The following is a 25,555-nucleotide window of genomic DNA, read 5'->3' as shown; positions in this document are numbered from 1 at the left end:
ACAGCCTGTTTTCACTGCAAGGCAAACAACAGAGCAAAACATACATCTGAGTGCATTCTAGAAGCACTGCTAATGGCCGGAGAGACAATGCATAACTTTTAAGCATTCAAAGAACAAAGAGAGGAAAACAACTTGGCTCCTGCTCATCTCATGGGCAACATTTCATACTTTAGAAAAAAGAGAACCAGGTAAAGTTGATCTCTTTGAAGACAGGGATGGAAAACTTCCCTATATAACTAATTCAGTTTTCAAACTTACTGGGAGAATTCTCAGAAGATGCTCAAGTATGTTCCACCTTACTCTGACAAAGCTCAGAAAAAAAAGCAAATATTGGGGAATTTGAATGCAGCCTTTCCCCACTGCCCCTCCTAAGCAAACTTCCTTTGTAAAATGAGAAGAATCTTGAGACTGTGAGAGGAAGCTGAAAACAGGGATAAGCCTTCTAGGGAACAACCTTTGAGCCTAGATGTTCCTGGGCATGCTCAGATGTGTCATCTCCCACGGGTGTGCATGGGAATGGTATGGTGATGTGGTCTCCTGCACTCCCCAGGACAATTAAGTCATCAGGAGGTATAATTCCCATATGCCCCAGCAAGAAATCCAGGCTTTCAGGTTGAGATGTTCAGTCTCTTCCGCACGAACAAACCTCCTGTCTACCAGTTCCTCCCTGCCATAAGACTGAGAGCCAGGCTGGTGTAGTAGTTACAACGTTGAACCAATATCTGGGACAACCAGGTTTGATCCCCACTCGGCCAAAGAAGCTTGCTGGGTGATCTTGGGCCAGACACAGTCTCATCCTAACACACCTCGCAGGGCTGTTGTGGGGAGAGAATGGAGGACAGGGGACCAAGGTCTCTATTGGGAAGAGGAATGGGGTATAAATGGAATAAACAAATTTGCCTGGAAAAGGACTGATTAATGGAAAAAATCATGAAGCATGTCAAAACTTTAGAAGTGGCTTGCTTACGAGTGTGTGTGTGTGGAGATGGTTTGGGATTTCCAAATGGCCTGATTACTACATGCTTTAGCTTCTGCTGATTCAAACTTTGTTCAGTTTAGGATTGCGCTGTAAGCCTACTGTGCTTGTTATCTGCATTTCATCAACATTTTCATTTTCCTAGCAAGTTTTTCAAGTTATTCTCCTTTCCTCAAGGAAAATTCACACTTCTTTTTTTCTGAGTATGCAATACTGGCTATTCTAGCCATGCCAGTTTGACTGATTAATCAAATGAGCAGGGGACAGAAGGCACAAGAAGGCATGGAAAACGAACTGGTGAACAGTGGGATGATGAATTCTAGAGCATGTTAGTAGCAGAGCGGAAATAATCTTAACTCTAAAGTTGGAGGCAACTCTTACACACCCATTTACAAACTACACAGGGCAGCTCCTGAAAACAGCAAACCCATGCTGAGCTCTCCCTCCCCTCCCTCTGTAACATGTGCTACAACTCACCCCATGTAAGAAGAAAGGCAAGATATAGATGAAATGTGTGCTTTCCTTCTTATTTAAGAGAGAAAGTAGATTCTTTACACAAGAGATGCCATTTTCAACAGAAATCCATTTTTAATAACATAGATTGGCCCTAAGAATTCTCTAAAGTCAATTTGTGAGAGTGCTGTAGCTGAAAAATGCGAATTGTGTGCCTCTGAAATCCATTCTCCTGATCCAATTCTATTGGGATAATTAAAATTTGCCTCACTTGGCTCTGAACAAGGATTATTCCAGAACGTATTTGATCCATTTCGTGAGATTGCTGATTGCATCTGACCTACCACGATTGTGACTTTTGCTCTCTTGAGTTAGAAAGAAATCAGATAAAGACTGGGACTGGATTTTTTATCTTCCTCATTATTCTCTTAGTCGAGTCACCAGATCTATAAAAATCAAATTATAAAAAGCTGTCTCCCAAGCCTTTCCAAGAAGGTACTTCCTAGCAATCTGTAGAAATGGATAGTGAGGATTTTAAATTTAATTTACTGTATATCCTACCTTTCTCCCCATTTTGAACCCCCAAGCAGCTTACAGCATTCTCCTGTCTTCCATTTTATCCTCACAACAACCCTGAGAGGTAGATTAGGCTGAGGGTATGTGACTGGCTCAAGGTCACCCAGCAAGCTTCCATGACAAAGGGATTTGAACCTTGGTCTCCCTGATCTTAATCCAGCACTTTAAGCACTATATGATGCTACCTCTCAATAAGATTATGATTAACAAGTATATGATTGACGTGAGTGCTGCCATTCTCCAAATTGCTCCTCTGTATCAGAAGACCCATGCTTTAACTCTGCAGCATGTAACAAAGGACATCTTTCTTAACAACAAGGAAGCCTATTGAGCCTGTCTGTCCCTAATTAATGGGTGGAAACTATAAGGAGGCAGATGTGAGAAACAGCATCTTAAAATCTTATAAGTGCTGTGTAAACAGATAATAGGCTGTGAAGGATTAATTCCTCACAGAGCCAGAGAGACAGGCTGCTCCAAGGAATTTGATTGGTTAGCATCAGCTGAGCAGAGAAAGACTTGAGAGCTGAATGCTGAGGAGCGGGCAGTCTGAATTCAGCCTTGATTGAGAAGAGTTTAATACTGATGAGTCTGAGTCTAGCCCTGACTGAGAAGGGTTTAGGGCTGACAGGGTTTGTGTTTAGCTCCAACTGAGAGCAGTTTAACACAGATGGAATACTGGGAAAGTTGACAGGAGTGGATAGTTAGGTGAAGACTCCCATTTGGGCCAGAAAAAGGGATAGATCTTCAATTTTGAGAAGAATTCCCCTACCCAGTTAAAATAGGGAGATAGCTCTGAAGAGCGGAGAGATCCCTTGTCTGGTTTACAAGCTACCTTTTAAATCCTGATGAGTCAGTTTAAAAAAACCAACCTCAAGAAGAGTACTGGTGTGTTTTGTGAAGGCTTTTGGTACCAGACACAGTATCCCTACCTTCTGGAAACCAAGGAGTCAAATACATTAAAGAACATATACTGGAGTGCTTGGGAAATACTGAAACAAGAACCTCTCATTTTAAAGATTTTGAATCACAGTAAGAAACTCTCAGTTGCTTGAAACATGGTCTGTGCCTATACTGATTTACCTCAGAAATATTACCCCTGATTTCGCCTGACCTTTCCCCTCTACACTGGATAAAATATTTTGTTATTTTTGAACTTTAAAAAGCCTTGAGTGCTATTCAGTTGTTTAAGTTACAGAGTGGTCAGGTTCCTGGATGGAGCCAGCAACAAAATCTCATACTGTAACAAGGTGGGACAGCCATAGTTCTTCAGAAAATAATTGATAAATAGGGCTGCTCAGTCAGAAAGGGAGAGAAAAATTGAGGGAAAATCTTGCCTCTGAGGGAGGGAAGTGGCCTAGGTCATCACAGCAGAATTTGGCTAAATACTGGGCAAAACTTCTTAACAGTAAGAGCTATTCTGTGGTGAACACATGAAGTCAGTGGTGGTCAAAGGGGCCTTTTTTCATCAGCACAAAAGCTGACTGGATTCAACCTCTGCTATGTGCTAAGAATTTGTTTAAATTATTATTTTTTAATTAATGCAATTTAAAAGTCTATTCACAGCATTCATAATCTTTCTAATTCTTTCATATATTTAAACAGCAAAATGGAATTCTTCACTTCTGGTTGAAGTGTCAGATAAAGAACCCCTGGAATTATTAACCCCAGTCACAGAAATGCAGTAATGAACAGACAAGAGGCCCCCCCACACCCGCATCTAATATGACAGTTCAAAAACGTTTAAGGAAATCTGGTACCCACTGCAATTGGTTGGGACTTGGGTTTCTAAGACCCTTGCACTCTAAACTGAAGCACCTTTATGATAGCAGATATTCAGTGGTTTCTAAAGGTCCACAACATATTTAGGTCCTGTGTCACAGTACTGATAGAGCTCACTGGCTGGAAGGTTTACCTCCTCTCAGAGCCTCTTGTCATGAGAGACCAGGGGCAAATTGGCAGTCTTTCTCAGAGCAGGCAGTTTACTTGGAATTATGTTCCACAAGAATACATAGAACTTGTAAGTGTCATGGAGCCAGGATGGGACTCAGCAAAAGAGAGCATCTGCATTGCAATCAGAAGATCCCATGTACCTCCAAACTGAAGGATCTCAAGTAACTGGTGTTGGGAAAGATCTTTCTTTGCCTGAGACCCTAGAAAGACACTACTAATCAGAACGGATAATATTGAGATAGGGGGTCAATAGCTTTATGTCTTTACCACTGCCTTCCTCTGCAGAGCAAGGCTTTTTGTGTAGCAGGAACTCCTTTGCATATTAAGCTGCACCCCTCTTATATAGCCAATCCTACATGAGCTTACAGGGCTCTTAGTAGAAGGCCTAGAGTAAACTCCAGGACGACTGGCTACATCAGGAGTGTGTGGCCTAATATGCAAAGAAGTTCCTGCTACAAAAAAAGCCCTGCTGTAGAGTCTGCCTTGGAGGTCTCCTTTCCAAGTACCGACCCTGCTTAGCTTCTGAAATTTCACAAGATTTGGCTATACCATGCCACCTTCCCTCCCATCTCTGTGCTCAGCTTAGGTCTACTGAACTTCTACCTCTCTCCTTTCCCCACTTTGGGGAATGTCTGCAACATTAACCATATCATTGTTGAATTATCCCCATTTCTAAAAGGCATTCTGCGTAGGATCTATTAGGACGTCGTCAGCCATCTTATAAAAGAAGCTTTGATGCCTCTTCCTGCTTTCATTGCTAAAGCAACCAGGATTTCTGCAGTAAATTGGCCATTTTAATTTGTGCTTGTCTTTTCATTTGGCAACAGGCTGGGGCCGAGGACTTTAACACAAAAGCTGTGTGTGCTGGCTGCAGAATAAAGACAGATAAGAAGCAATGGCTACTGGGAACATAATGGGTAACTGTTACCACCCCTCACCTCCCCAGTGCTGAATCAGAATCTCAGGCAACAAAGCTGAACTTGGGGGGGCTCGTTTGCCATGGATTTCTGGCTGCACACATACAAAAATGGATACAAATGGACGAGTGTCACCTCCCCACCCCTATTCCCCAATCTTTCAGTCCAACACAGAAGACGCAGTGGGGCGGACGCAGCAATTAGGACGTCGGAAATTCTGCAGCATGGACTGGAACACACTGTGTTGCCTTCCCTTCAGTTTTTTATTTGATGATGTATCCGAAGAAATGGATTTCCGGTTCTGGGCGCTTTGAGACTTCATCAGTTTCTCGTGTTCTCTGATCTGCCTCTGCAAGTGGTTCTGGATAGCAATCCCCAACGATTCTGGGTCAAGGGATGCCCCGTAGACTTCCCAGGTCATGCCTTGCTCATCCCACACGACATCCCTGACGCGTTTGGACTGCTTCAGCTGCACTTTGGCCTCCGTGGCTGCTGGCCTGGGCTCCTTCTTATTGCCACTAAGATTGAGTCTCTGTTGAGCAGGTGACACCGTTTTGGCCTCCTTTCTCATTTCACTGCTTTTAGCAACCTGAAGTCCTCGAGCAGCAACAGGACTTCTTCGTGACTCAGATTCAGGAACGGCCGCCAGACTCTGACCGCCCGGCAGTTTCATCTCTTTGTTATGCTCTGGAAATTTAGGCTGTTCTCTCTTCCCTGTGCCAGGGCTACATCTTGTCTGGGCCCCAGCGGCAGCTCCCATTTTACTGACTTCCAGCTCTTTCGAACAAAGAGGGGCGAACTTCTCTTCCCTCTTTGGTTTTACGTCCATGTGGGAACCAGCCGGACCGGTTTCAAGATTGCTAACAGTTTGGATTTGCAAATGCTGCCCTCGTTTGCTATCATGAGTGCTAACAGCAGTGCATATGGCCTGTTCAGATGCTCGGCGGTGAGATGGAGAAGCCTGGTTGTTTTCTGCAATGCAGGACCCGGGATCCTGAATGGCAGAGGGAGGTAGTTTGGTTTCGACTTTCACAGGTTGCAGAGAAGCCGCAGGCTGATTGCTGCTGTTGACAGTAATCTGGTAAACAGGTCTGGTCTTCAATGAGACTGAAGAATCGGACGGCTGCTGAGAATCACCACGACTGTCAGCCTCACCAGCCTTTTGTGCTTCTACCCTGTTGACTGGAGTTTCTTGAGTGCTGTCGGAGGTCAGCGAGCACGGATGCTTTCCATTGTCCAACAAAGCTGAGCAGACAGTATCGTGCATTCCCACTGGGTCACTCGGAAGCCTGACGGCTTGAGTTCCCGACGTATCTACTGGAGCTGCGGCCTGAGCACGCACTTCGGACACGACGCCCATGGGAGGAGCCATCTGGAGAAGAGGTGCAAAGCCGTCAACGATTTCAGATTGCTCCTTCCCACCACCTCCTGCATAAATAACGTGCAATTGCTCTTGCTTCTGCTGTGTCTCGGAATGCACATTCTCTCTTAAGAATGCAGCAAAGATACTTGGGCTGGTGGAAGAGGATTTGTTTTCTACACTGGCCACTGCTTGGACCCCGGCATCTTGGTGGTCCCTGCGCACTGTCTCCCTACCGACAGCATCACTGTCCGTTTGAACTGTCATTGTACCTGTGTCTTTGAATTTGGAAAGCTCTGCCACTGCCTTCCCTCCAGTCTCTGTCTTGCAGGATGGCTGCGGTGTGCTCTCAAGCCTGGGTTTATGTTCTGTCTCTGGCACAACCTCAGTCCTGGGACAGGGACTTGTGTTCTTTCTGTCTATCAGCTCTGCATCCTTTCTATCCATCAGCTCTGCACCCATGCAAGTGGAGGACTTGGCTTCAAGATCAGAGACAGCTCTGGACTCCTTCACTGGAAGGTGAGTTCTCTCAGGACCACTCTTCTCGTCTACGTTTTCCTTCACTGCTGAAGAAGCTTGCTGGGAAGTGGACTGAAGACATGGAGAAAGACCATCACCCACTTCATTGCCCTTAATGCCAACTCCAGAGGTGGAATTTGCCTTATCAGTGGCCCTACAGAACTGCCCTCTGTCGCCACTCTGCATAACCTCATTGGCCTCCTGAGCGGGAAGCTTCTTGACTGCCATCTGGCCTGGAGCATGGCCCTCTGTTACAGCCAGGTCTCTGGAACCTTTGCTGCCTTCCTGTTCAGAGTTACTTGCTGGCTCTGGCATGGCCCGATGACCTTCTTTGGAGAGGCTTAAAGACCCAGCAGAAAGCATGCTTGCTCGATTAGTTTCATACCCACAGCACTTCTCATCCCTTGGCTTATCTTCCACTGTGGCACAGCTCATGTCAAGCAAATGATCTCCAGCAGGCTGCGCCTTGGCAGGAAGAGGAAAGCCATTACCGTTCCTCTCTACGCTTGCTTGCTTGCAGAGGAGTTTAGGAGAATGCGGCTCTCTCAGACCATTTTTCTCTTCCGGAGCTGCAACCAACGAAAGCCTAGCAGACCTCAGAGGATCAGGTACAGTCCCCATGGAAGTGTGCCGAGTTACGGCCTACAGATGGCTTCACTAGTGCGAGTCCAGTGTCTTGTTGAAAAGTGCTTACACAGACAGAGCTATAGCTGCGGCCAACTCTTGCTTGCAACCAACCTGAAAAAGAAGCAAAGGGACATAATTAACAACACCGTCCCACGAAAGCAACCAAAATTGCTAATGCAAGTGTGATGCTCCTGAGCACATTTCAGAGGCATTTGCACAGGGGGTTAGGGCAAGATTTGCACTGTGGACTGCATCAGAACCAAAAATGCTTTCTACCCCTCTTTCCCTTGCACATGCCTCCACTTAGCAAGACTTCTAGGAGGAATGAAGGGCAAAGAAGAATTTCCAGGGAAAGGCACATCTTTGCAGACAAACCAAACCAGAGGTTTCATTTTTAAAAGAAAGACCACCTCTAGAATGCCTGAAACAAGGACAAGCTTTTGCAAACAGAACCTCCTAGCAGGGCCAGCTCCAGGCTTTGAGGGGCCTGGGCAGACGTGCCAAGCTCCTCATCTGCTCATCACCAGGCTCACCCATACTTTCCTTTCCACCCCCTACAAAATCCTTTCTTGCCCATGCATCATTCACCTTCTCACTACTTATGTGCTTGTTCTCTGCACTGTCTGCACACCCTTGTCTTGACAACACCGGCCAGTGTCTGCAACTGGGAGCCCTACTCCCTTTGTCACTGGAGTACCACCACTGCGCACTCTCACATGCCCTTTCTCAGTCACACTGGCTAGAGAAGAAGAGATGGGATTTATACCCCACCCTTCACTCAGAGTGGCTTACAATCTCCTTTTCCTTTGTCTCCCCACAACGGATGCCCTGTGAAATAGGTGGGGCTGAGACAGCTCTGACAGAATTGCTCTTGAGAGAACATATCTGAGAGAACTGCAACTGACCTAAGGTCAGCCCAGCAGGTGCATGTGAAGGAGTGGAGAATCAAACCCGACTCTCCCAGATTAGAGTCCACACACTTAACCATTACATCAAACTGGCTCTCTTAGTTGGGACCAGCGCTTTTTTTGTAGCAGGAACTCTTTTGCACATTAGGCCACACACCCCTAATGTAGTCAATCCTCCAAGAGCTTACAGGGTTCTTAGCACAGGGCCTACTGTAAGCTTCAGGAGGATTGGAAAGCACCTGGAGCTTACAGTAGGTCCTGTGCTAAGAGCCCGGTAAGCTCTTGGAGGATTGGCTACATCAAAGGGGTGTGGCTTAATATGCAAAGGAGTTCCTACTACAAAAAAAAACCCTGGTCAGAACCATGGTTGCACAGAGATGGCAAGGGTGGCTCGTGGGTGAAACTGGGAGCCGTGGGCCTCACCAGAAATTCTGGGGCCTGGCAGCTACCCCCACCACATGAAACTGAGGGCCCCGCCCCTCAGTTTCATAAAAGTCAAGGCACATTCCCTGACCATCCCTGTCTTGCTGTTCTCATCAGAAGAATACTTTGGTGGGTCATCCGATTGTAAATGAAAGGTAATTTTTCACACACAAGGGGTTCAAAACACCCTTTGTATAAAGCAACTCCCAACTGTAATCTTAGATATTTTGCTTTTCTTCTAGTAGCCCAGAATAAAGAAGGCTGGAGCTGAAGTACTGAATTGATTTACTTTGTAATTTTCCGCTGGATTCAAACACACAAAAGACATGCGCTTTAAAGTCCCAAAACTGGCAGTTCAAACAAGACAGTTATATAAATTTCATCAAAAGCAAAAATCAAGACTCTGTATTACCGAAGCATGTATTGACCTGTTCAAAGAAAGCCCATTTTCTAGCGGCTCAGCCACTAAATCCAAAAAGCAGGCTAACCCAAGGCAGAATGCAATGGTGGGGAGCCAAGTCTTATCCTCCCCTTCCTCCCATCATAAGCTAACTAAAGCTGAAAGCACCTGGATGGGATTGGGGAGGGACAGCGGCTCAATGGAAAAGCATCTGCTTGGTAAGCAGAAGGCCCCAGGTTCAATCCCTGGCATCTCCAACTAAAAAGGGCCCAGACAAATAGGAGTGAAAAACCTCAGCTTGAGACCCTGGAGAGCCGCTGCCAGTCTGAGTAGACAATACTGACTTTGATGGACCGAGGCTCTGATTCAGTGTAAGGCAGCTTCATAGGTTCATATGGAAAGACAGGAGGAAAGGTCTAGGTCATGGGTGTCAAACTCATTTGTTATGAGGGCCAGATCTGACATAAATGAGACTTTGTCGGGCTGGGTCATGTTGGGCCAGGCCATATGTGGACTTCTTTAAGGATTAGATAGCAGAGATATAAACTTTATAAAGGATGCAGACAAACACAATTAAAGATTTTTTTTTTTTTAAACTTAAAATAAAACATGCTTAAATCATTAGCACTTGTTGGTCTTAGAGGTGCTTTTTTTTGTATCTCTCCCATGGGGTCCAAGGAACTGGGCAAAGGAAGCTCTGTCTCTTTCCTTCCTTCTCCAGAAGACCAGGAGGGGGAGGAGCCTCCGCCAATAGAAGGAAGACAGGTTTGGCTCAGTAGCTCTGCTGCATGATTGAGAGAGCCTGGCAAAGCAAGCTATTCCTCCCCACCTTTTCCCCACGGGAGGAGCCTCAGCCAATGGAGAAAATAAAGGCTTTGCTCTGTAGCTCCTGTGCAATTGAGCATGCCTGGCAAAGCAATCTGTGATGCAGAAGGAAGCAAGAGAGAGGGAGAAGGAAGCAGATGACAGCCAGTTGCCTGGGGGCCGTGCTTCCTGCCTCTCTCTGCATGTGTACTGATCTGGCAGTAGGGTGAGGCTGCTCAGCAGCAGAGAGTACACCTTTTTAGCACAGGTTGCTTCGGCAAGCTGCTCCACACAAAAACTCCTCTTTTTTGTCTCTCTTCCCCCTGCCCAGTATGGCAATTTCACCCTCCTGCTTTCATTAGCCTGTATTCTAGTGCTCCGCTCATGTGCTGGTGGAGTGGAATCCCCTCTCCCCCAAAAGGCAATATTTCATAGCAGGGCTCTTTTGCATATTAGGTCACACCCGCTAATGTAGCCAATCCTCTTGGAACTTACAGCAGGCCCTGTACTAAGAGCCCTGTAAGCTCTTGGAGGATTGGCTACATCAGGGGAGTTTGGCCTAATATGCAAAGGAGTTCCTGCTACAAAAAAAGCCCAGATTACTTCCTACTGGTCTAAACAAAAATTAAAGGTTATGATCAAACAGGCAATTGAGCTGGGTGGGGTTCAAAGCTTAGCGGCACAGCATCTGCAGATGGCCCCTAGTTCAATCCTCAACATTCCCCCTGAAAAGCATCAAATTGTGGGTGATGCTTTCGCATCTCCTCTGCCTGAGATCCCGGAGAGCTGCCAGTCAGAGAAGGCAACTCTAGCCTTGAAAGACTGACAGTGCAATCCTAAGAGCACTTTCCTGGGAGTAAGCCCTATTGAATAGACCTTAGTAGAATTCAGAGTAGACCTGCTTAGAATTACTCTCTAAAGGTCTACCTTAGCATATAAGGTATTCATGAGCCCCCCCAGATCATTTTCTTGTTCAACGGCAGGTATAATCTTACATCCCTGGGCTGCTCATAAACCAGCCTTTAAGAGAATAATGGATGGACTTTGTACACTGCTCCCATTTGAACTTTTTTTTTTTTTTTTAGTTTCCATAGCATGTTGGTTACCACCATTTCTGCTGAGTTGTGTAACTCACTGCTGCTGGCTCAGCTGGGTGAAGAGTAAACTCTTTCTCTTCTTCGGCCTACTGTGGCTGAAGTGGAGGCAGCTCCTATCCAAATGGATAAGCCAGGAGCCTTTCATCAGCGCCGTGGCCTTCCGCAAAGAGAACGCTAGCGCTATTAGTGCTGCTGTGTGGCCACTGCTGCTCAGGGGGACAGTGTTCATTCAGAGAGTTGGCTGGTGACACAATGAATAATGTTTGTTTGCAATACGGCTGTCACGTTTGATGGCTTAGAGGAAACATGATCGTATTGGAAGCTCTGTGCCTTGAGACACGTCCTGTTTGCTTCTGAATGAAAGGATATCACGACAATCACAGGTGTTGAGCCATTCATGTGAAAAAAAACCTCATGCCTCCGCACACACCAATCCAGAAAGCAAAAGCCCCTTATATCTGCCTGCTGGTTTTAACTGGGGAGGGGGAAAGATTCCCCCTTCCTCTATTATGTGGCACAGATTATTTACTTAAATCATTTTAATGACACTTTTCCACCCAGTCAAGGTCCACAAGGTGGCTAACTTTGAAATAATTAAGTTTGAGTCCAGCAGCGCCTTTAAGACTAACAAAGTTTTACTCACAGTATAAGCTTTCGTGTGCAAACGCACTTAGAATAATAGAATCATAGAGTTGGAAGGGACCTCCAGGGTCATCTAGTCCAACCCTCTGCACAATTCAGGAAACTCACAAATACCTCCCCCTAAATTCACAGGATCTTCATTGCTGTCAGATGGCCATCCAGCCTCTGTTTAAAAACCTCCAAGGAAGGAGAGCCCACCACCTCCCGAGGAAGCCTGTTCTACTGAGGAACCACTCTAACGGTCAGGAAGTTCTTCCTAATGTTGAGCTGGAAACTTTTAATTTAATTTCAACCCACTGGTTCTGGTCCTACCTTCTGGGGCCAGAGAAAATAATTCCACACCATCCTCTATATGACAGCCCTTCAAGTACTTAAAGATGGTGATCATATCACCTCTCAGCCACCTCATCTCCAGATTAAACACGCCCAGCTCCTTCAACCTTTCTTCATAGGACTTGGTCTCCAGACCCCTCACCACCTTCATTGCCCTCCTCTGGATCCATTGCTCCTTTACATATTAGGCCACACACTCCTGATGTAGCCAATTCTCCTGGAGCCTACAGTAGGCCCTGCAATAAGAGCCCTGTAAGCACTTGGAGGATTGGCTACATCAGGGGTCTGTGGCCTAATATGCAAAGGAGTTCCTGCTAGAAAAAAAGCCCTGACTAAAAGGTTAAACAGAAATTGAACATTTCAGGCAGAAGAGGTCCTATTAGAGATATACCTTTACTCTATGACATTTTGTGGGTGGCAAAACCTCTTGTGATAGCCATTTTGTGATTGTGCTCATCACCCCTTGTCAGAATTCCAAAGGTGCCTGCAGGCTCAAAGGTTGGGATCTAAATGCTGGGGGAAAACACTGGAACAATCTGACAATTCTGTTTTTCATTAAGATTCTGTGACAGAAGTTTTAAGCTGCTCAGGAACAAGCTGACAAAAATAGGCCAATCGATTCTAGAAAGGAGCTGTGTTTGGAGGTGTGGTTTTGTGAGAGCGACAATGATTTCTCTTTGTCACAAAGAAATATTATCAATGCACAGTGATATGAAACATGCCCCTATGAAGAAATCTACAATATTTTTTTTCCTGTGCAGGTAATGAAACTGGATTTTTGCGTAGCATGGATTCCTATTTAGTATGCAACTGCAGAACTTCAGAACTGTTTGTTTTTGTTTTCAAGCTTTCTCAAAGCTTTATTTCATACAGGAGAGCCATTTGCTTTCTACAGACAGTAATAGACAGTAGAAGATTGAATCATATTGCTCAGCTCGCCTGGCTGTTATTATATTTACATTTCAACTTCCTTCCATAATGGAAGATCCACTCCAGGCACTGAGCACATCCAGACATGTTTCACTTTCACAAGAAGTGCCTCCCAGACTGGCATATGCACATTACAATTCATATTGTTACAGGCGCCTATGCAGCATGCAGGTGTGCTGGGGGTGGTGTTCCCATTCTGATCCATTGCTGACAATGTCTGCAGAGGGCTCTTTTGCTTCTTTTAATGCAACAGTGACCTTTAGAGGTCTATTTTACTGGTTACGTAAAGCCCACGAAACAATGCACATTCCTCCAAATCCTTGGAACTCATGGGTAAATAGACTCTCAAGGGTCACATTTTTCCTGCTCTTTACCCACTTGAAGCCTTCTTCAGCCTATTTTTCTGGCCTCTAAGCAGCCATTTCGTGCCAGACGTTTAAGTGACAGGACCATGTAGGCAGGATAAGGTGGTGTGGGAATCCAGAAAGGGACACGCTTACCTTTCCAAAAATTAAAGCCAACGTCCTCTGGCAGCTGAATTCAGCACCTCATACTACATTCTGTGGGTTTTGTGTTTGCACGGAGTCATGATATATACACAGCAAAAACCTATTTCCAAAAGATTTGGAGGATGGCTTCTCTCCCTCCACTCCAACCCACAGAACACTAGGGACTGGCTTTGTTTATCTTTTAACATTTATCCACTCTTACTAGACAGAAAGGGTGTGTGTTGGGGGGAAGGATAACAAAGAGCTTGAAGCAGAAAACAAATAATCAGTTAAAAATAGCTTTCTTCCTCTTGCTGACCACTTCATCAATAGCTTCCTGCTTTTTCACACTTTCACTCTATTCCCACTGCCACAGCAATCCATAAGTGACAATGGGCACTGTACAATCTCAACAAATTGCTTCCCCTTTTTTAAAAAAACAACACACACACACAATGATCACCCAACCGTCCTTTCAAAACAAGAAAGCAGTGTTGCTCAATCCATTTCCCACAGGATGGAATCAAGTCATGAAATCTTGAGTGTTCAGAATATAAGAACTTCCATTTAATCTTCAATTTAAAACAAAAATTGAAGCAAATAATACCCCTTGGAAACTACTAAACGAATGCTCTGTCTGGGGTTCATGCATTTACCCAGGCTACGGATTCACTTTGCATGGTGCAGCAGATTTACCTCTGATACACACGCAATGGCAACATCTGGTTCAAGGGCTGCATGCCAGTTTCACGCAGGGCCAATACATAACTCTCTTCCCTCGGCTTGTTTTTGTTGGGGGCGGGGAGAACGGCCCATTGGTACTTACTGTGAAGGATCCTTCTCCTCAGAGGACAGGAGGACATGTGATTGGGCTATTCCACTGTTCCTCTAGGGAGGCAGGAAACACTTTTTTCTCCTTCCTTTTGGCGCCTTGGGATAACCCTCCCCTTTCAGTTTCGAAACTCCGAATAGCAGTAACTTAGTAAAACTCTGAACTAGCTGAAACATAAAACTCGTCAGGAGCAACCAAAAATATAGCAACTATATACACTGATTACCTTCCAGAAGATATTAGTGTAGACAATGAAGGAGGAAATAAGAACAGCCATATGCAGATATATAGATATATAGAAATAGATATAGAAGATGATGCTGGGAGCAGCAATATGTCCTCCTGTCCTCTGAGGAGAAGGATCCTTCACGGTAAGTACCAATGGGCTGTTCTCCCTCAGAAGCGGAGGACATGTGATTGGGACCATCTAATGCAGTGTCCCTAGTTGGGTGGGTTGTCATCATCTTCTGCTGAGGTAGCGATATATTGTAGGACTTTCCTCCCAAAGGCTGCTTCTGCAGCTGCGATGGTATGGATTTTGTAATGTCTGATGAATGTAGAAATGGATGACCATGTTGTGGCCCTGCAAACCTCATCTACTGTAGCGTGATTAAGAAAAGCTGCACTGGTTGATGCACTGCGCAGAGCATGTGCCGTTATTCCTGTGGGGATCAGCAAACTTGATGACTTGTATGCTTCCCGGATACATGCTTTTAGAACAGAGCTAATGGAATTTTGAGACATTCTGTTTCCCGTTCTTGGAGGTGAAATGTTGATGAACATACCCTCTGTGTTACGTATGTTCTACGTTCTTGCAATGGAAATCTTTAATGCTCTTTGTACATCCAGTGTATGCCATATAAACTCCTTAGGGTGTTTTGGATTTGGACAGAATGTAGGTAGCACGATTTCTTGAGAGCGATGGAATCTTGAGGCCGCCTTAGGGATGAAGGTAGAATCCGTCCTGAGTACTACTTTATCCCTATGGAAAATGCAAAAGTCAGTTTTAATAGACAGAGCACTGAGCTCTGATACCCTATGAGCCAAGGTAATGGCAACCAGAAAGAGAACTTTCATTCTTAACCACTTTAAGTCCACCTCTCTTATAGGCTCAAATGGCGGTTTCGTGAGTGCTGTTAATACTGGATTGAGTCTCCAGGTGGGGAACTGATGTATCTGAGGGGCTGCCTTCGCTGTTGCACCCTTTAGGAAGAGTTGGATATGTGGATGTCTTGCCAGCTTGTACCCTCCAGTAGGGGGTAGTACCGTGGTTAATGCTGCTACTTGTCGTCGCAGAGTGGATACTTTGAGACCTGATTGGAACCCCTCTTGGAGGAAAGCCAGTACAGCTGCGATAGTTGGAGTTATGGAATTAATTTTCTTTCATCTACACCATCTCATGAATGCCTTCCATGTGGTATTGTAGATACGTACTGTCAATTGTCTCCTGGTGGCTAGGATGGTATCAGACACCTCTGTGGAGTATCCGAGCTTCTGTAAGGTATTCCGCTCAACCGCAACGCGGTCAAACATAGCCATCCTGGATTCGGGTGCCACACTGGACCCTGGAGAAGCATGTCTGGGTCTGTTGGTAAAGGAAGTGGCTCACGAATTGTTAGCTCTTGGATCACTGAGAACCACGGGTGACGAGGCCAACACGGAGCCACTAGAATGATTTGCGCCTGGGCTTCCTTCACTCTCCGAAGCGCCCTGGACAGAAGAGGAATGGGAGGAAAGGCGTAAAGAAGCCCCGGGGACCACGGTGACATTAAGGCATCTGTCTGTTCCGCCTCCTGATGCAGATATCTGGAAAAGAAGCGAGATAGTTGACAATTTGCTGGAGATACAAATGGGTCCACTCGAGGTTGACCGAAGTGTCGACAGATGAGTTGAAATATTCTTGGGTGAAGACTCCATTCCCCATCGCAAATGGACTGTCTGCTCAATCAGTCAGCTTGTATATTGTCCTGGCCCCTGATATGTTCTGCCTGGATTGAGGATAGGTTCCTCTCCACCCACTGCAGAAGTCTCATGGCTTCGTGCAGTTGAGATGATCTGGATCCCCCGTTTGTTCAGGTAAGTCTTGGCTGATATATTGTCTGTGCGGACTTGGACTTGTTGTTTGTATATGGTAGACTTGAAATTAAGTAGTGCTAGTCGAATTGCTCTGAGTTCCAGTACATTGATTGGTAAGGAACGCTCTGGAAGGGACCAAGTACCCTGGGTTGGAGACTCTTGGAGGACTGCACCCCAATCCTGGAGACTTGCATTGGTGAATATTTCCTCAAACGTCGACACATTGGATAGCTTGCCTTGGCGTAGGTTGTTCATCTGCGTCCACCAACGGAGGCTGGTTTTGACTCTGAGTCCCATCAATTTGGCCAATTCTAAAAGTATCAAGGAATGATTTTGGATTACCGATGATGCCGTCTCTCTGATCTTCTGAGCCTTGACAACAGGAAGTGACAGAGAGTTGTTGGATGAGTTGATTATTGCTCCCAGATGTTCGATGCATTGAGTTGGTAGCAGGGTGCCCTTGGAGAAATTAATGATGAAACCATGGTTCTGGAGACACTGTATGGTGATCTCCGTGTCTTCTAGACACTTGGCTCTGCTGTTGGAGTGGATCAAAAGATCGTCCAGGTAGGGGTGAACACATATCCCCTGGCATCTCAGATGCACCACTGGATTGATACATACCATAGACCTTTATTGGCATTCATACAAGAATACAGTATACACCAGTAGACACTGGTGATTTAAGAGGGTTCTACGAAGCCCTGAAGGCAGTATATGGTCCATCATATCAGACTCAGAGTCCCTTGCGTAGTGCAGATGGCCAAGTGCTCCTCACAGACAAGGCATCCATACTGAACCGGTGGTCAGAGTATTTTCAGGTTCTCTTCAGTGCCAACCGCATAGTTCAAGATTCAGCAATCCACCTCACCCCACTTCAACCAGTGAAAACAGAGTTGGATGAGATCCCCACCCTAGAAGAGACTGTTAAAGCCATCAAGCAACTGAAAAGTGGCAAGGCAGCAGGAGTTGATGGAATTCCACCAGAGATCTGGAAGCATGGGGGCACAGTACTACATAGCTCACTTCACAAAGTACTTGTCACCTGCTGGGAACAAGGCAAATTACCACAGGACTTTCGCGATGCAATCATCATCACCCTATACAAGAACAATCATCATCACCCTATACAAGAACAAAGGGGAAAAGTCAGACTGCTCCAACTACCGGGGGATAACCCTGCTCTCCATCGCAGGCAAAATCCTTGCCAGAATACTCCTGAACAGACTGGTGCCCACCATTGCAGAAGAACTCCTCCCAGAGAGCCAGTGTGGCTTCAGAGCTAACAGGAGCACCACCGACATGGTATTTGTTCTCAGGCAGCTCCAAGAGAAATGCAGGGAACAGAACAAGGCTCTGTATGTGACTTTTGTCGACCTTACCAAAGCCTTCGATACCGTTAGCAGAAAAGGCCTGTGGCAAATCTTGGAACGTTTAGGATGTCCCCCAAGGTTCCTCAGCATGATCATCCAGCTACACGAAGACCAGCGAGGCCAAGTCAGACACTGCAACGACCTCTCGGAGACCTTCCCAATAGGCACAGGTGTAAAGCAAGGCTGCGTTCTCGCGCCAACTCTCTTTACGATCTTCTTTAGCATGATGCTTCAAAGAGCCGCAGTAGATCTAGATGATGATGATGGTGTCTACATCCGCTATCGCACCGATGGCAGCCTGTTCAACCTGAGGCGACTAAAGGCCCACTCCAAGACGATGGAAAAACTCATCCGAGAGCTACTGTTTGCTGATGATGCTGCACTCGTCTCCCACTCGGTATCAGCTCTGCAGCATATGACGTCCTGCTTTGCAGAGGCTGCCAAGCTATTCGGCCTAGAAGTTAGTCTGAAGAAGACAGAAGTTCTCCACCAGCCTGCACCCCAGGAAGATTATCACCCTCCCTGCATCACTGTGGGTGAATCAGTTCTGAAGACAGTCCAGCAGTTCAGCTACCTGGGGTGCATCATCTCCTCAGATGCCAAGATCGACAAGGAGATTGACAACAGGCTGGCAAAGGCAAACCGTGCCTTTGGCCGACTGCACAAAAGAGTGTGGAGCAACAAGCATCTGAAAAAAGGCACAAAGATCAATGTTTACAAAGCGGTTGTGATGACAACCCTCATCTACGGCTCCGAATCATGGGTTTTATACCGTTATCACCTGCGACTCCTCGAGCGCTTTCATCAGTGCTGCCTTCGCACCATCCTCAAAATCCACTGGAGTGACTTTGTGACCAACACTGAAGTCCTCAAGCGGGCGGAGGTTACCAGTATCGAGGCACTGCTGCTGAAGACGCAGCTGCGCTGGGCAGGGCATATTTCTAGGATGGAAAACCACCGCCTTCCCAAGATTGCCCTGTATGGCGAACTCTCCACCGGCCATCGAAATAGAGGGGCACCAAAGAAGAGGTACAAGGACTCCTTGAAGAAATCCCTTGGCACCTGTCGCATCAACCATCACCAGTGGTCTGACCTAGCCTCAGATCGCAAAGCATGGAGACACACCATCCACCAGGCTGTCTCTTCCTTTGAGAACGCACGCATAGCTGGTCTTGAGGACAAAAGGAGATTGAGGAAGAATCGCACTGCTACAGCACCAACCCTAAATCAGACTTTTCCCTGCAGCCACTGTGGCCGGACCTGCCTGTCCCGCATTGGTCTTGTCAGCCACCAGCGAGCCTGCAGCAGACGTGGACTATTGCACCCTTCTTAAATCTTCGTTTGCGAAGCCAAGCCGAGAGAGAGAGAGACAGTATACTTTAAAACCAACAGTGACACTATAGAATATAATAAAACCTTAAAAAACTAGCAAAAGTTAAATGACATAAAATAGCAGTAGGCTATGCATGAGTAAAAGCCTCTCTGATTTGGATCGCAACCTGTAAAAAGCAAGCAACGTGAGTAGTGACAAAGTTGTGTTTCCCGTGGAGTAAAAAACGAACCTTGGCATTGTCAGAAAGGCCTTGATGGTCAGAAAGCAGTGCATCTAGGTATCTTGCACGTGGACTGCTATAAAAAGGGCAGTCGAAAAGAACATGAGGGACCGTTTCGATGACTCCTTGACTACAAGGGCATCGTCTAAGATTGCGGGGGATTCTGTGGTATCTTCCGAAAAGGATGGCCGATGGTAATGCATTAAATCTAGCCAGCATGAATGCTCTTCTTTGGCGAGGATCAGTTAAAAAGAGGAAATAGGGAGCTAAAAGCCCAGGAATCTGGGATAAACCCAGATAGCTTGGGCACTGGATTGATGAGAAGTTTCGAAAATACCCTGGGAGCTGTGGAGAGGCCAAATGGCATGGCTCTGTACTGAAAATGCTGTCCTTCTATTGTGAAGCGTAGGAACCGCCTGTGTGCTGGATGTATTGGTACATGTAGGTAGGCCTCCTTCAGGTCTAGGGATGTGAGGAATTCCCTGGGTTGAATGGAGTCCATTATGAATCTCCAAGTTTCCATCTGGAAACGCCTGATTTTGACAAACTTGTTCAGAAATTTGAGATCCAGAATGGCCTTCCAGTCCCCTGTCCTCTTCGGTACTATGAACAGGAAAGAATAGACCCCCTGTCCCCTTTCCTGAACTGGAATGTGTTCTATGGCCTGAATCTCTAAGAGATGAAGCAGTGCCTGGGATACAATTGCTTTCTTGGCAGATCTCCTTGCTGGAGGCGATCGGATGAAACTGTTGGGGGGAATAGAATTGAACTCGATTGAATATCCCTGGGATATGATTTCTAAAGCCCAAGAGTCTGCTTGAGAGGCTTGCCAAGCCAGAAGAAAGTGTAGGAGTCAAGCCCCCACCGGAAGGTGTGAATAGTCATGCCTGCTTGGGTTTAGGATCACGTTCATTTCTGTTTGGTTTGTTGAAGACTCTTTTGTTGTATCTCTCTTGAATGATGTTTTGGAAGCTTCCCAAGAGGACTTTTTGTTGTCGGGTCGAAATCAGGCCAGGGTATGATGAGATCGAAAGGGTTGGGTGCCTCATCTGTCTGTTCACTGAAAGGATCTGGGCATTGCTTTTTTCTTCTCCTTGGTTTCTATCAGAATATTTTCCAGTGATTCACCGAAGAGTTTCTCGCCGTAAAAAGGATAAGCTGACACCATGGTCTTGGATGCGAAGTCTGCTTGCCAAGCCCTCAGCCAGAGGAGACACCTGGCCACTATGTTGGCTGCCATCGTCTTGGATGTGAAGGATATAATGTCCAAAGTAGCATCGGCCAAGAAGGACGCCACCTTTAAAGTTCTGGTGATACCCTCTAGAAGCCTTCTGTTGTCCTGGAAGAAGTAGAGCCAGACTATGGATGCTATAGATACTAAAGAGGCCGTAGAAGCTGCCCTTACGATCATGGCTGCCGATTCATGCACTTTTTTGAGAGCCACTTCCACTTTCTTGTCCAGGGCATCTCGGATGTTGCCTTGCCATCCTCAGACAGTAGTCCTGAGGTTTGCAATGCCGCCATAAGGCCATCCACGGCTGGCACCTGCAATAACTCAGAGGTATAGTTAGGTAAGGTATACAATTTTTGTACTGTGTTGGAGAATTGCCTGGTAGAGGCAGGCTTTTCCCAATTTGATCTTAACTGTTTTTCAAAATAATGGGGAAATGGAAAAACCTGAGAGGTCTCCCTTAGGAAGGAACTCAATATTCCTATTGGCTATGGATTTAAGCTTTTTGGATTGCTTTGATTTTTCCTCTGTGGGGATATCACAAATCTCCAAGGCTTTTAGAGTCCTGGCTAAAAGATATTGATAGTCCTCTGATTTGAAAAAGCAACTAGCTTGGTCAGGGGCTTGGGTTTCCTCTCCCTCCTCCTCTCCCGATAAGAATTCCTCTTCCTCTCTATCGTCTCCCTCTGATCCTGAGGCCTCTGAATCAGCAGGGGACTCTTGTGGGACTGAAGGTCTTGGGGTAGCCTTACGAGCTGCCTTGGTGAGGAGGGGCTGAGGGGTTGAGGTCACAGAGAGAAAAGCTGTGCTGATGCCTACTCGTGAGCAGAACCTGGCCATTTCCTCCTGCATCGTTTGTCTGAGGATATGCATTTGTTTGTCGGAGGATATGCATTCGGTTAAGCGCACCGAAGCTCGCGGGTACGTTACCCATTTGTGGGATCGGAGACATCAGGAAGCTGTTGGAAGCATCCGATGTTGGCCCCACATTGCCCACTGTTCTGTAGGCCTGTACTGGGAACTGGCGGGAAATGCATCCCAAAGCCCCAAAATGGCCGCCGCTGCCTGCTGCCGCCGTCCTGCTGGGCTCATGAAGGTGGCGGCGCTTTGTTCTCCCGCCAGCAGTGTCTTCTGCAGTGTCACGGTGGTCAGCACGATCAAGCCGCGAAGGCTCGTCGGCCCCATGATTCGCGGTGACGGTTGCACTGATTTGCACCGCAGGCTCTTCCTCTGAAAGGAAACCATCGGAGTGCTCTTCAGACACTATGGAAGCTAGGTGTTCGATGAATGATTTTTCTTCTCTGCTTCACCAGAAGGAAGAGGAAGAAAGCTCAGAGGGCAGACAAAGGTATGAAAGTCAGGTGAGAGAAAAAGGCTGAAGATTAGATAAAAAGGAAGGAATTAGACTAAATTTGGAAAAGGAGGCAAAGCCTAAACTTTTCTTACTGCTACTCCCTAAGAGGCAGGAAAGAAAACTGAAAAGGGAGGGTTATCCCAAGGCGCTAAAAGGAAGGAGAAAAAAGTGTTTCCTGCCTCCCTAGAGGAACAGTGGAATAACTCAATCACATGTCCTCCGCCTCTGAGGGAGAACGTTGTAATTATCATCATTGCACATATGGGCCCTTCCTATGAAGTCTCCCTGCCAGACACTGCCTCTGTTCCACTATGCACATAGGGTAAGCAACTATTCCCTCCTGCAAAGAGGATCCACACCCTAGGAAAACATATGAAATATATCTCTTGCTTACAGTAAACTGAGAAAGGCCAAAGCATTTACTGGCCCAAATGATGCCACCCCTAGCAACTCTATAAGGCACATTTCAAGTGAAGAGCTAAGCAAACAGGTTTAAGGGGAGGAGGCATGCTCAGTAAAAGAGCATGGGTTTTGCAGCCCGAGAACATCCCCCTGGTATCTCCAGTTAAAGCAGGGGTGTCAAACATCTGGCCTGGGGGCTGAATCAGGCCGCCAATCAACTGGCTGTCATCTGCTTCCTTCTCCTTCTCTCTTGCTTCCTTCTATGTAACACAATCACACAGCAGAGCTACTGAGCCAAGCCTCTCTTCCTTCTGTTGGCTGAGGCTCTTCCCCCTCCTGGTCCCCTGGGGAAGGAAGGAAAGAGCCAGAGCTTCCTTTGCCCAGTTCCCTGGATCCCATGGGAAAAATACAAAGAAAGCACCTTTAAGACCGATGAGTGCTAATGTTTTTAGCATGTTTTAAGATTTTTGTTAAAATACATTTTTGATTGTGTTTGTCTGTTTCTTTTATAAAGTTTATATCTCTGCTATCTAATCTTAAATAGATGCACATATGGCCTGGCCCGACAAGATCACATTTATGTCAGATCCGGCCCTCATACCAAATGAGTTTGACACCCATGAGTTAAAGGAGCTCAGAAAGCAGATGTTTGGAAAGACCCTTTTTTGCCAGAAATTCTGGAAAGTTGCTGCCAGCCAGAGCAGCCTATCCAAGCTAGGTGGACCATGGAGGAGTGTATGTTAGTCTCATGATTCCCAGGGCTTTGAGCCTTCCAACATAACCAACCCAAGAGCTGAACTACATGTTTGGGAAATTACATGAGAAACCTGCCAGGACTGTGATCTTCTTTAAAACATGTTAAGAATGTAACGAACTACAGTGGTTTATAATCACCAAAATGAAAGTGCATATTCTCAGGTGCCTTTAAATATATGGAACAAAAGAAATAGGCTATAAAGTGAGTGTTTCATGAATCAAAACAACAAAGTGACATGCTGTACAATTAAGGCACCTGTCACGGTCCAGGTTTCTTTGCAACAGGCAGCGTTGCAGTTAAAATGAGATGAAAGCATCTAAGCATACACAGAAGAGTTCACATAAACCTGGGGGGAAATTTCATTTTAAGAAGAAGAAGAAGATGAAGAAGAAGAAGATATTGGATTTATATCCCGCCCTCCACTCTGAAGAGTCTCAGAGCGGCTCACAATCTCCTTTACCTTCCTCCCCCACAACAGACAAACTGTGAGGTGGGTGGGGCTAAGAGAGCTCTTACAGCAGCTGCCCTTTCAAGGACAAGCTCTGTGATAACTATGGCTAACCCAAGGCCATTCCAGCAGGTGCAAGTGGAGGAGTGGGGAATCAAACCCGGTTCTCCCAGATAAGAGTCCGCAAACTTAACCACTACACCAAACTGGCTCTCAACACCCTATGCAAAACAGTGCCTTGACTCTAAGAATTAGAAAACCAGAGTGAAGCATTCTAGCTTCATTCTCACTGAAGCTGCCAGTCATTTTCAAAATGTGAAAGTATTTTAACATTTAAACACATGTTTAGGGCTGCATAAGAGCCCCGTGGTGCAGAGTGTTAAAGCTGCAGTACTACAGTCCTAAGCTCTGCTCACGACCTGCGTTTGATCCCCAGTGGAAGCTGGATTTTCAGGTAGCCGGCTCGAGGTTGACTCAGCCTTCCATCCTTCCGAGGTCGGTAAAATGAGTACCCAGCTTGCTGGGGGGAAAGCGTAGATGACTGGGGAAGGCAGTGGCAAACCACCCTGTAAAAAAGTCTGCCGTGAAAATGTTGTGAAAGCAACGTCACCCCAGAGTCGGAAATGACTGGTGCTTGCACAGGGGACTTTTCCTTTCCTTTGGGCTGCATACATGCAGCAAGGATTATCTTTCTGTGTAATTGCCACCACAACCTCAGAAGCAAACATATCAGCAACGGAACAGCCATATGGGAGTTTTGTGCACACTTTCTTCTGTCACCTGCTACTTCCCTATCATATTGCTCTGCTGTATTGAGAGCCAGTTTGGTGTAGTGGTTAAGTGTGTGGACTCTTCTCTGGGAGAACCGGGTTTGATTCCCCACTCCTCCACTTGTAACTGCTGGAATGGCCTTGGGTTAGCCATAGCTCTCACAGAGCTGTTCTTGAAAGGGCAACTTGTGTGAGAGCTCCTCAGCCCCACCCACTTCACAGGGTGTCTGCTGTGCGGGAGGAAGGTAAAGGAGATTGTAGAATCATAGAGTTGGAAGGGGCCACACAGACCATTCTACTCCAACCCCACCCCCTCCATGCAGGATCAGCCTAAAGCATCTCCGACAAATAATCATCCAGCCGCATTTTGAAGACTGCCAATGACGGGGAGCTCACTACCTTCCTAGGCAGCTGGTTCCACTTCTGAACTACTCTGACCATAAATCCGCCCCCCCCCCCCCCCAATATCCAGTTTTCATTTTAAAAAATCTCCAGCCTGTTTTTTGTAGAGAGATAAAGGGAAAGGTGCAGGGCATTTTTTGAGCAGGAATGCAGTTCTGTCTGGCTTGGTGTCAGGGGGTGTGGCCTAATATGCAAATGAGTTCCTTCTGCAAAAAAAAAAAAGACCTGGAAAAGTGTCTCTCTACAATGAAACAGGCTAATAAAATGCAAGCTGGGAATTCAGTGGAATAGTGGATAAAAGCAGCAGGTCATAACTGTAATAAATGGCATGGGATTTAGCAAATAAAGAAAAAAGGTGTTCCAGTGGTGTAAGGGGTATGGCAGCAGCAGTTCTGACATGGCCAAACCTTCAAAATGTGTGCATTTCCAGCCACATGGTGTGTTTGTGAGCTTTCAAAAAAAAGGCTGTATCATATTAAGTTTAGGAAAAAGCGAAGTGCGGAAAGCTCAAAAAGTGAATGATTGGGGGGGGGGGGGGGTAAAATCATGCGGCGGCTCCAAAAAAAAAAAATCCCACTCCAGATTGGATGCCAAACCAGAGCAAAACTTTATGTGGAGGCAACCTTGGTTGTAGTTATGAATCCAGTTTACTGTGTTCCTAATACAGCCAATACATTTTTAAAATTCTAATTCCTACATTTTTGGCTACACATTCTTAATTGAAACCCAAAGGAGATAGCAACAGAAAACTTAATGGGTATTGTGAACTTATTAATGAGTTCTCCTCTTATAACCCCTGAAAGCAACTTAATAGAACACCTTGGTCACATCAATTTTCCATTTTCTACAGCTATATCTCTGAACAAACAAAAGGTAGATTCATTACTGACAAGATGTAATAAGAAGAACCCTTGAGGACTAAAATCTGTTTACCTAAAGAACAATTGAACTATT

At 46.1% G+C, this 25,555-nt stretch overlaps 1 protein-coding gene across 1 annotated transcript in view; it reads right to left on the bottom strand.

The window, feature by feature from the left end:
• Nucleotides 1-4,727: 4,727 nt before the first annotated feature.
• The window catches only part of GPRIN3 (GPRIN family member 3), a 60,240-nt gene continuing 39,412 nt past the window's right edge, over nucleotides 4,728-25,555 (bottom strand). Inside the window, exon 2 of the mRNA XM_060247060.1 lies at nucleotides 4,728-7,489. Coding sequence (XP_060103043.1) covers nucleotides 5,033-7,372 — 2,340 coding nt within the window. The 5' untranslated portion in view covers nucleotides 7,373-7,489 and the 3' untranslated portion in view covers nucleotides 4,728-5,032. The remainder of the gene's footprint in view (nucleotides 7,490-25,555) is intronic.

This window comes from Heteronotia binoei, chromosome 9 (assembly GCF_032191835.1).
Source record: "Heteronotia binoei isolate CCM8104 ecotype False Entrance Well chromosome 9, APGP_CSIRO_Hbin_v1, whole genome shotgun sequence".
Taxonomy (NCBI): domain Eukaryota; kingdom Metazoa; phylum Chordata; class Lepidosauria; order Squamata; family Gekkonidae; genus Heteronotia; species Heteronotia binoei.
The sequence above is the reverse complement of the archived record's forward strand: the minus strand, read 5'-3'. Positions and strand labels throughout refer to the sequence as shown.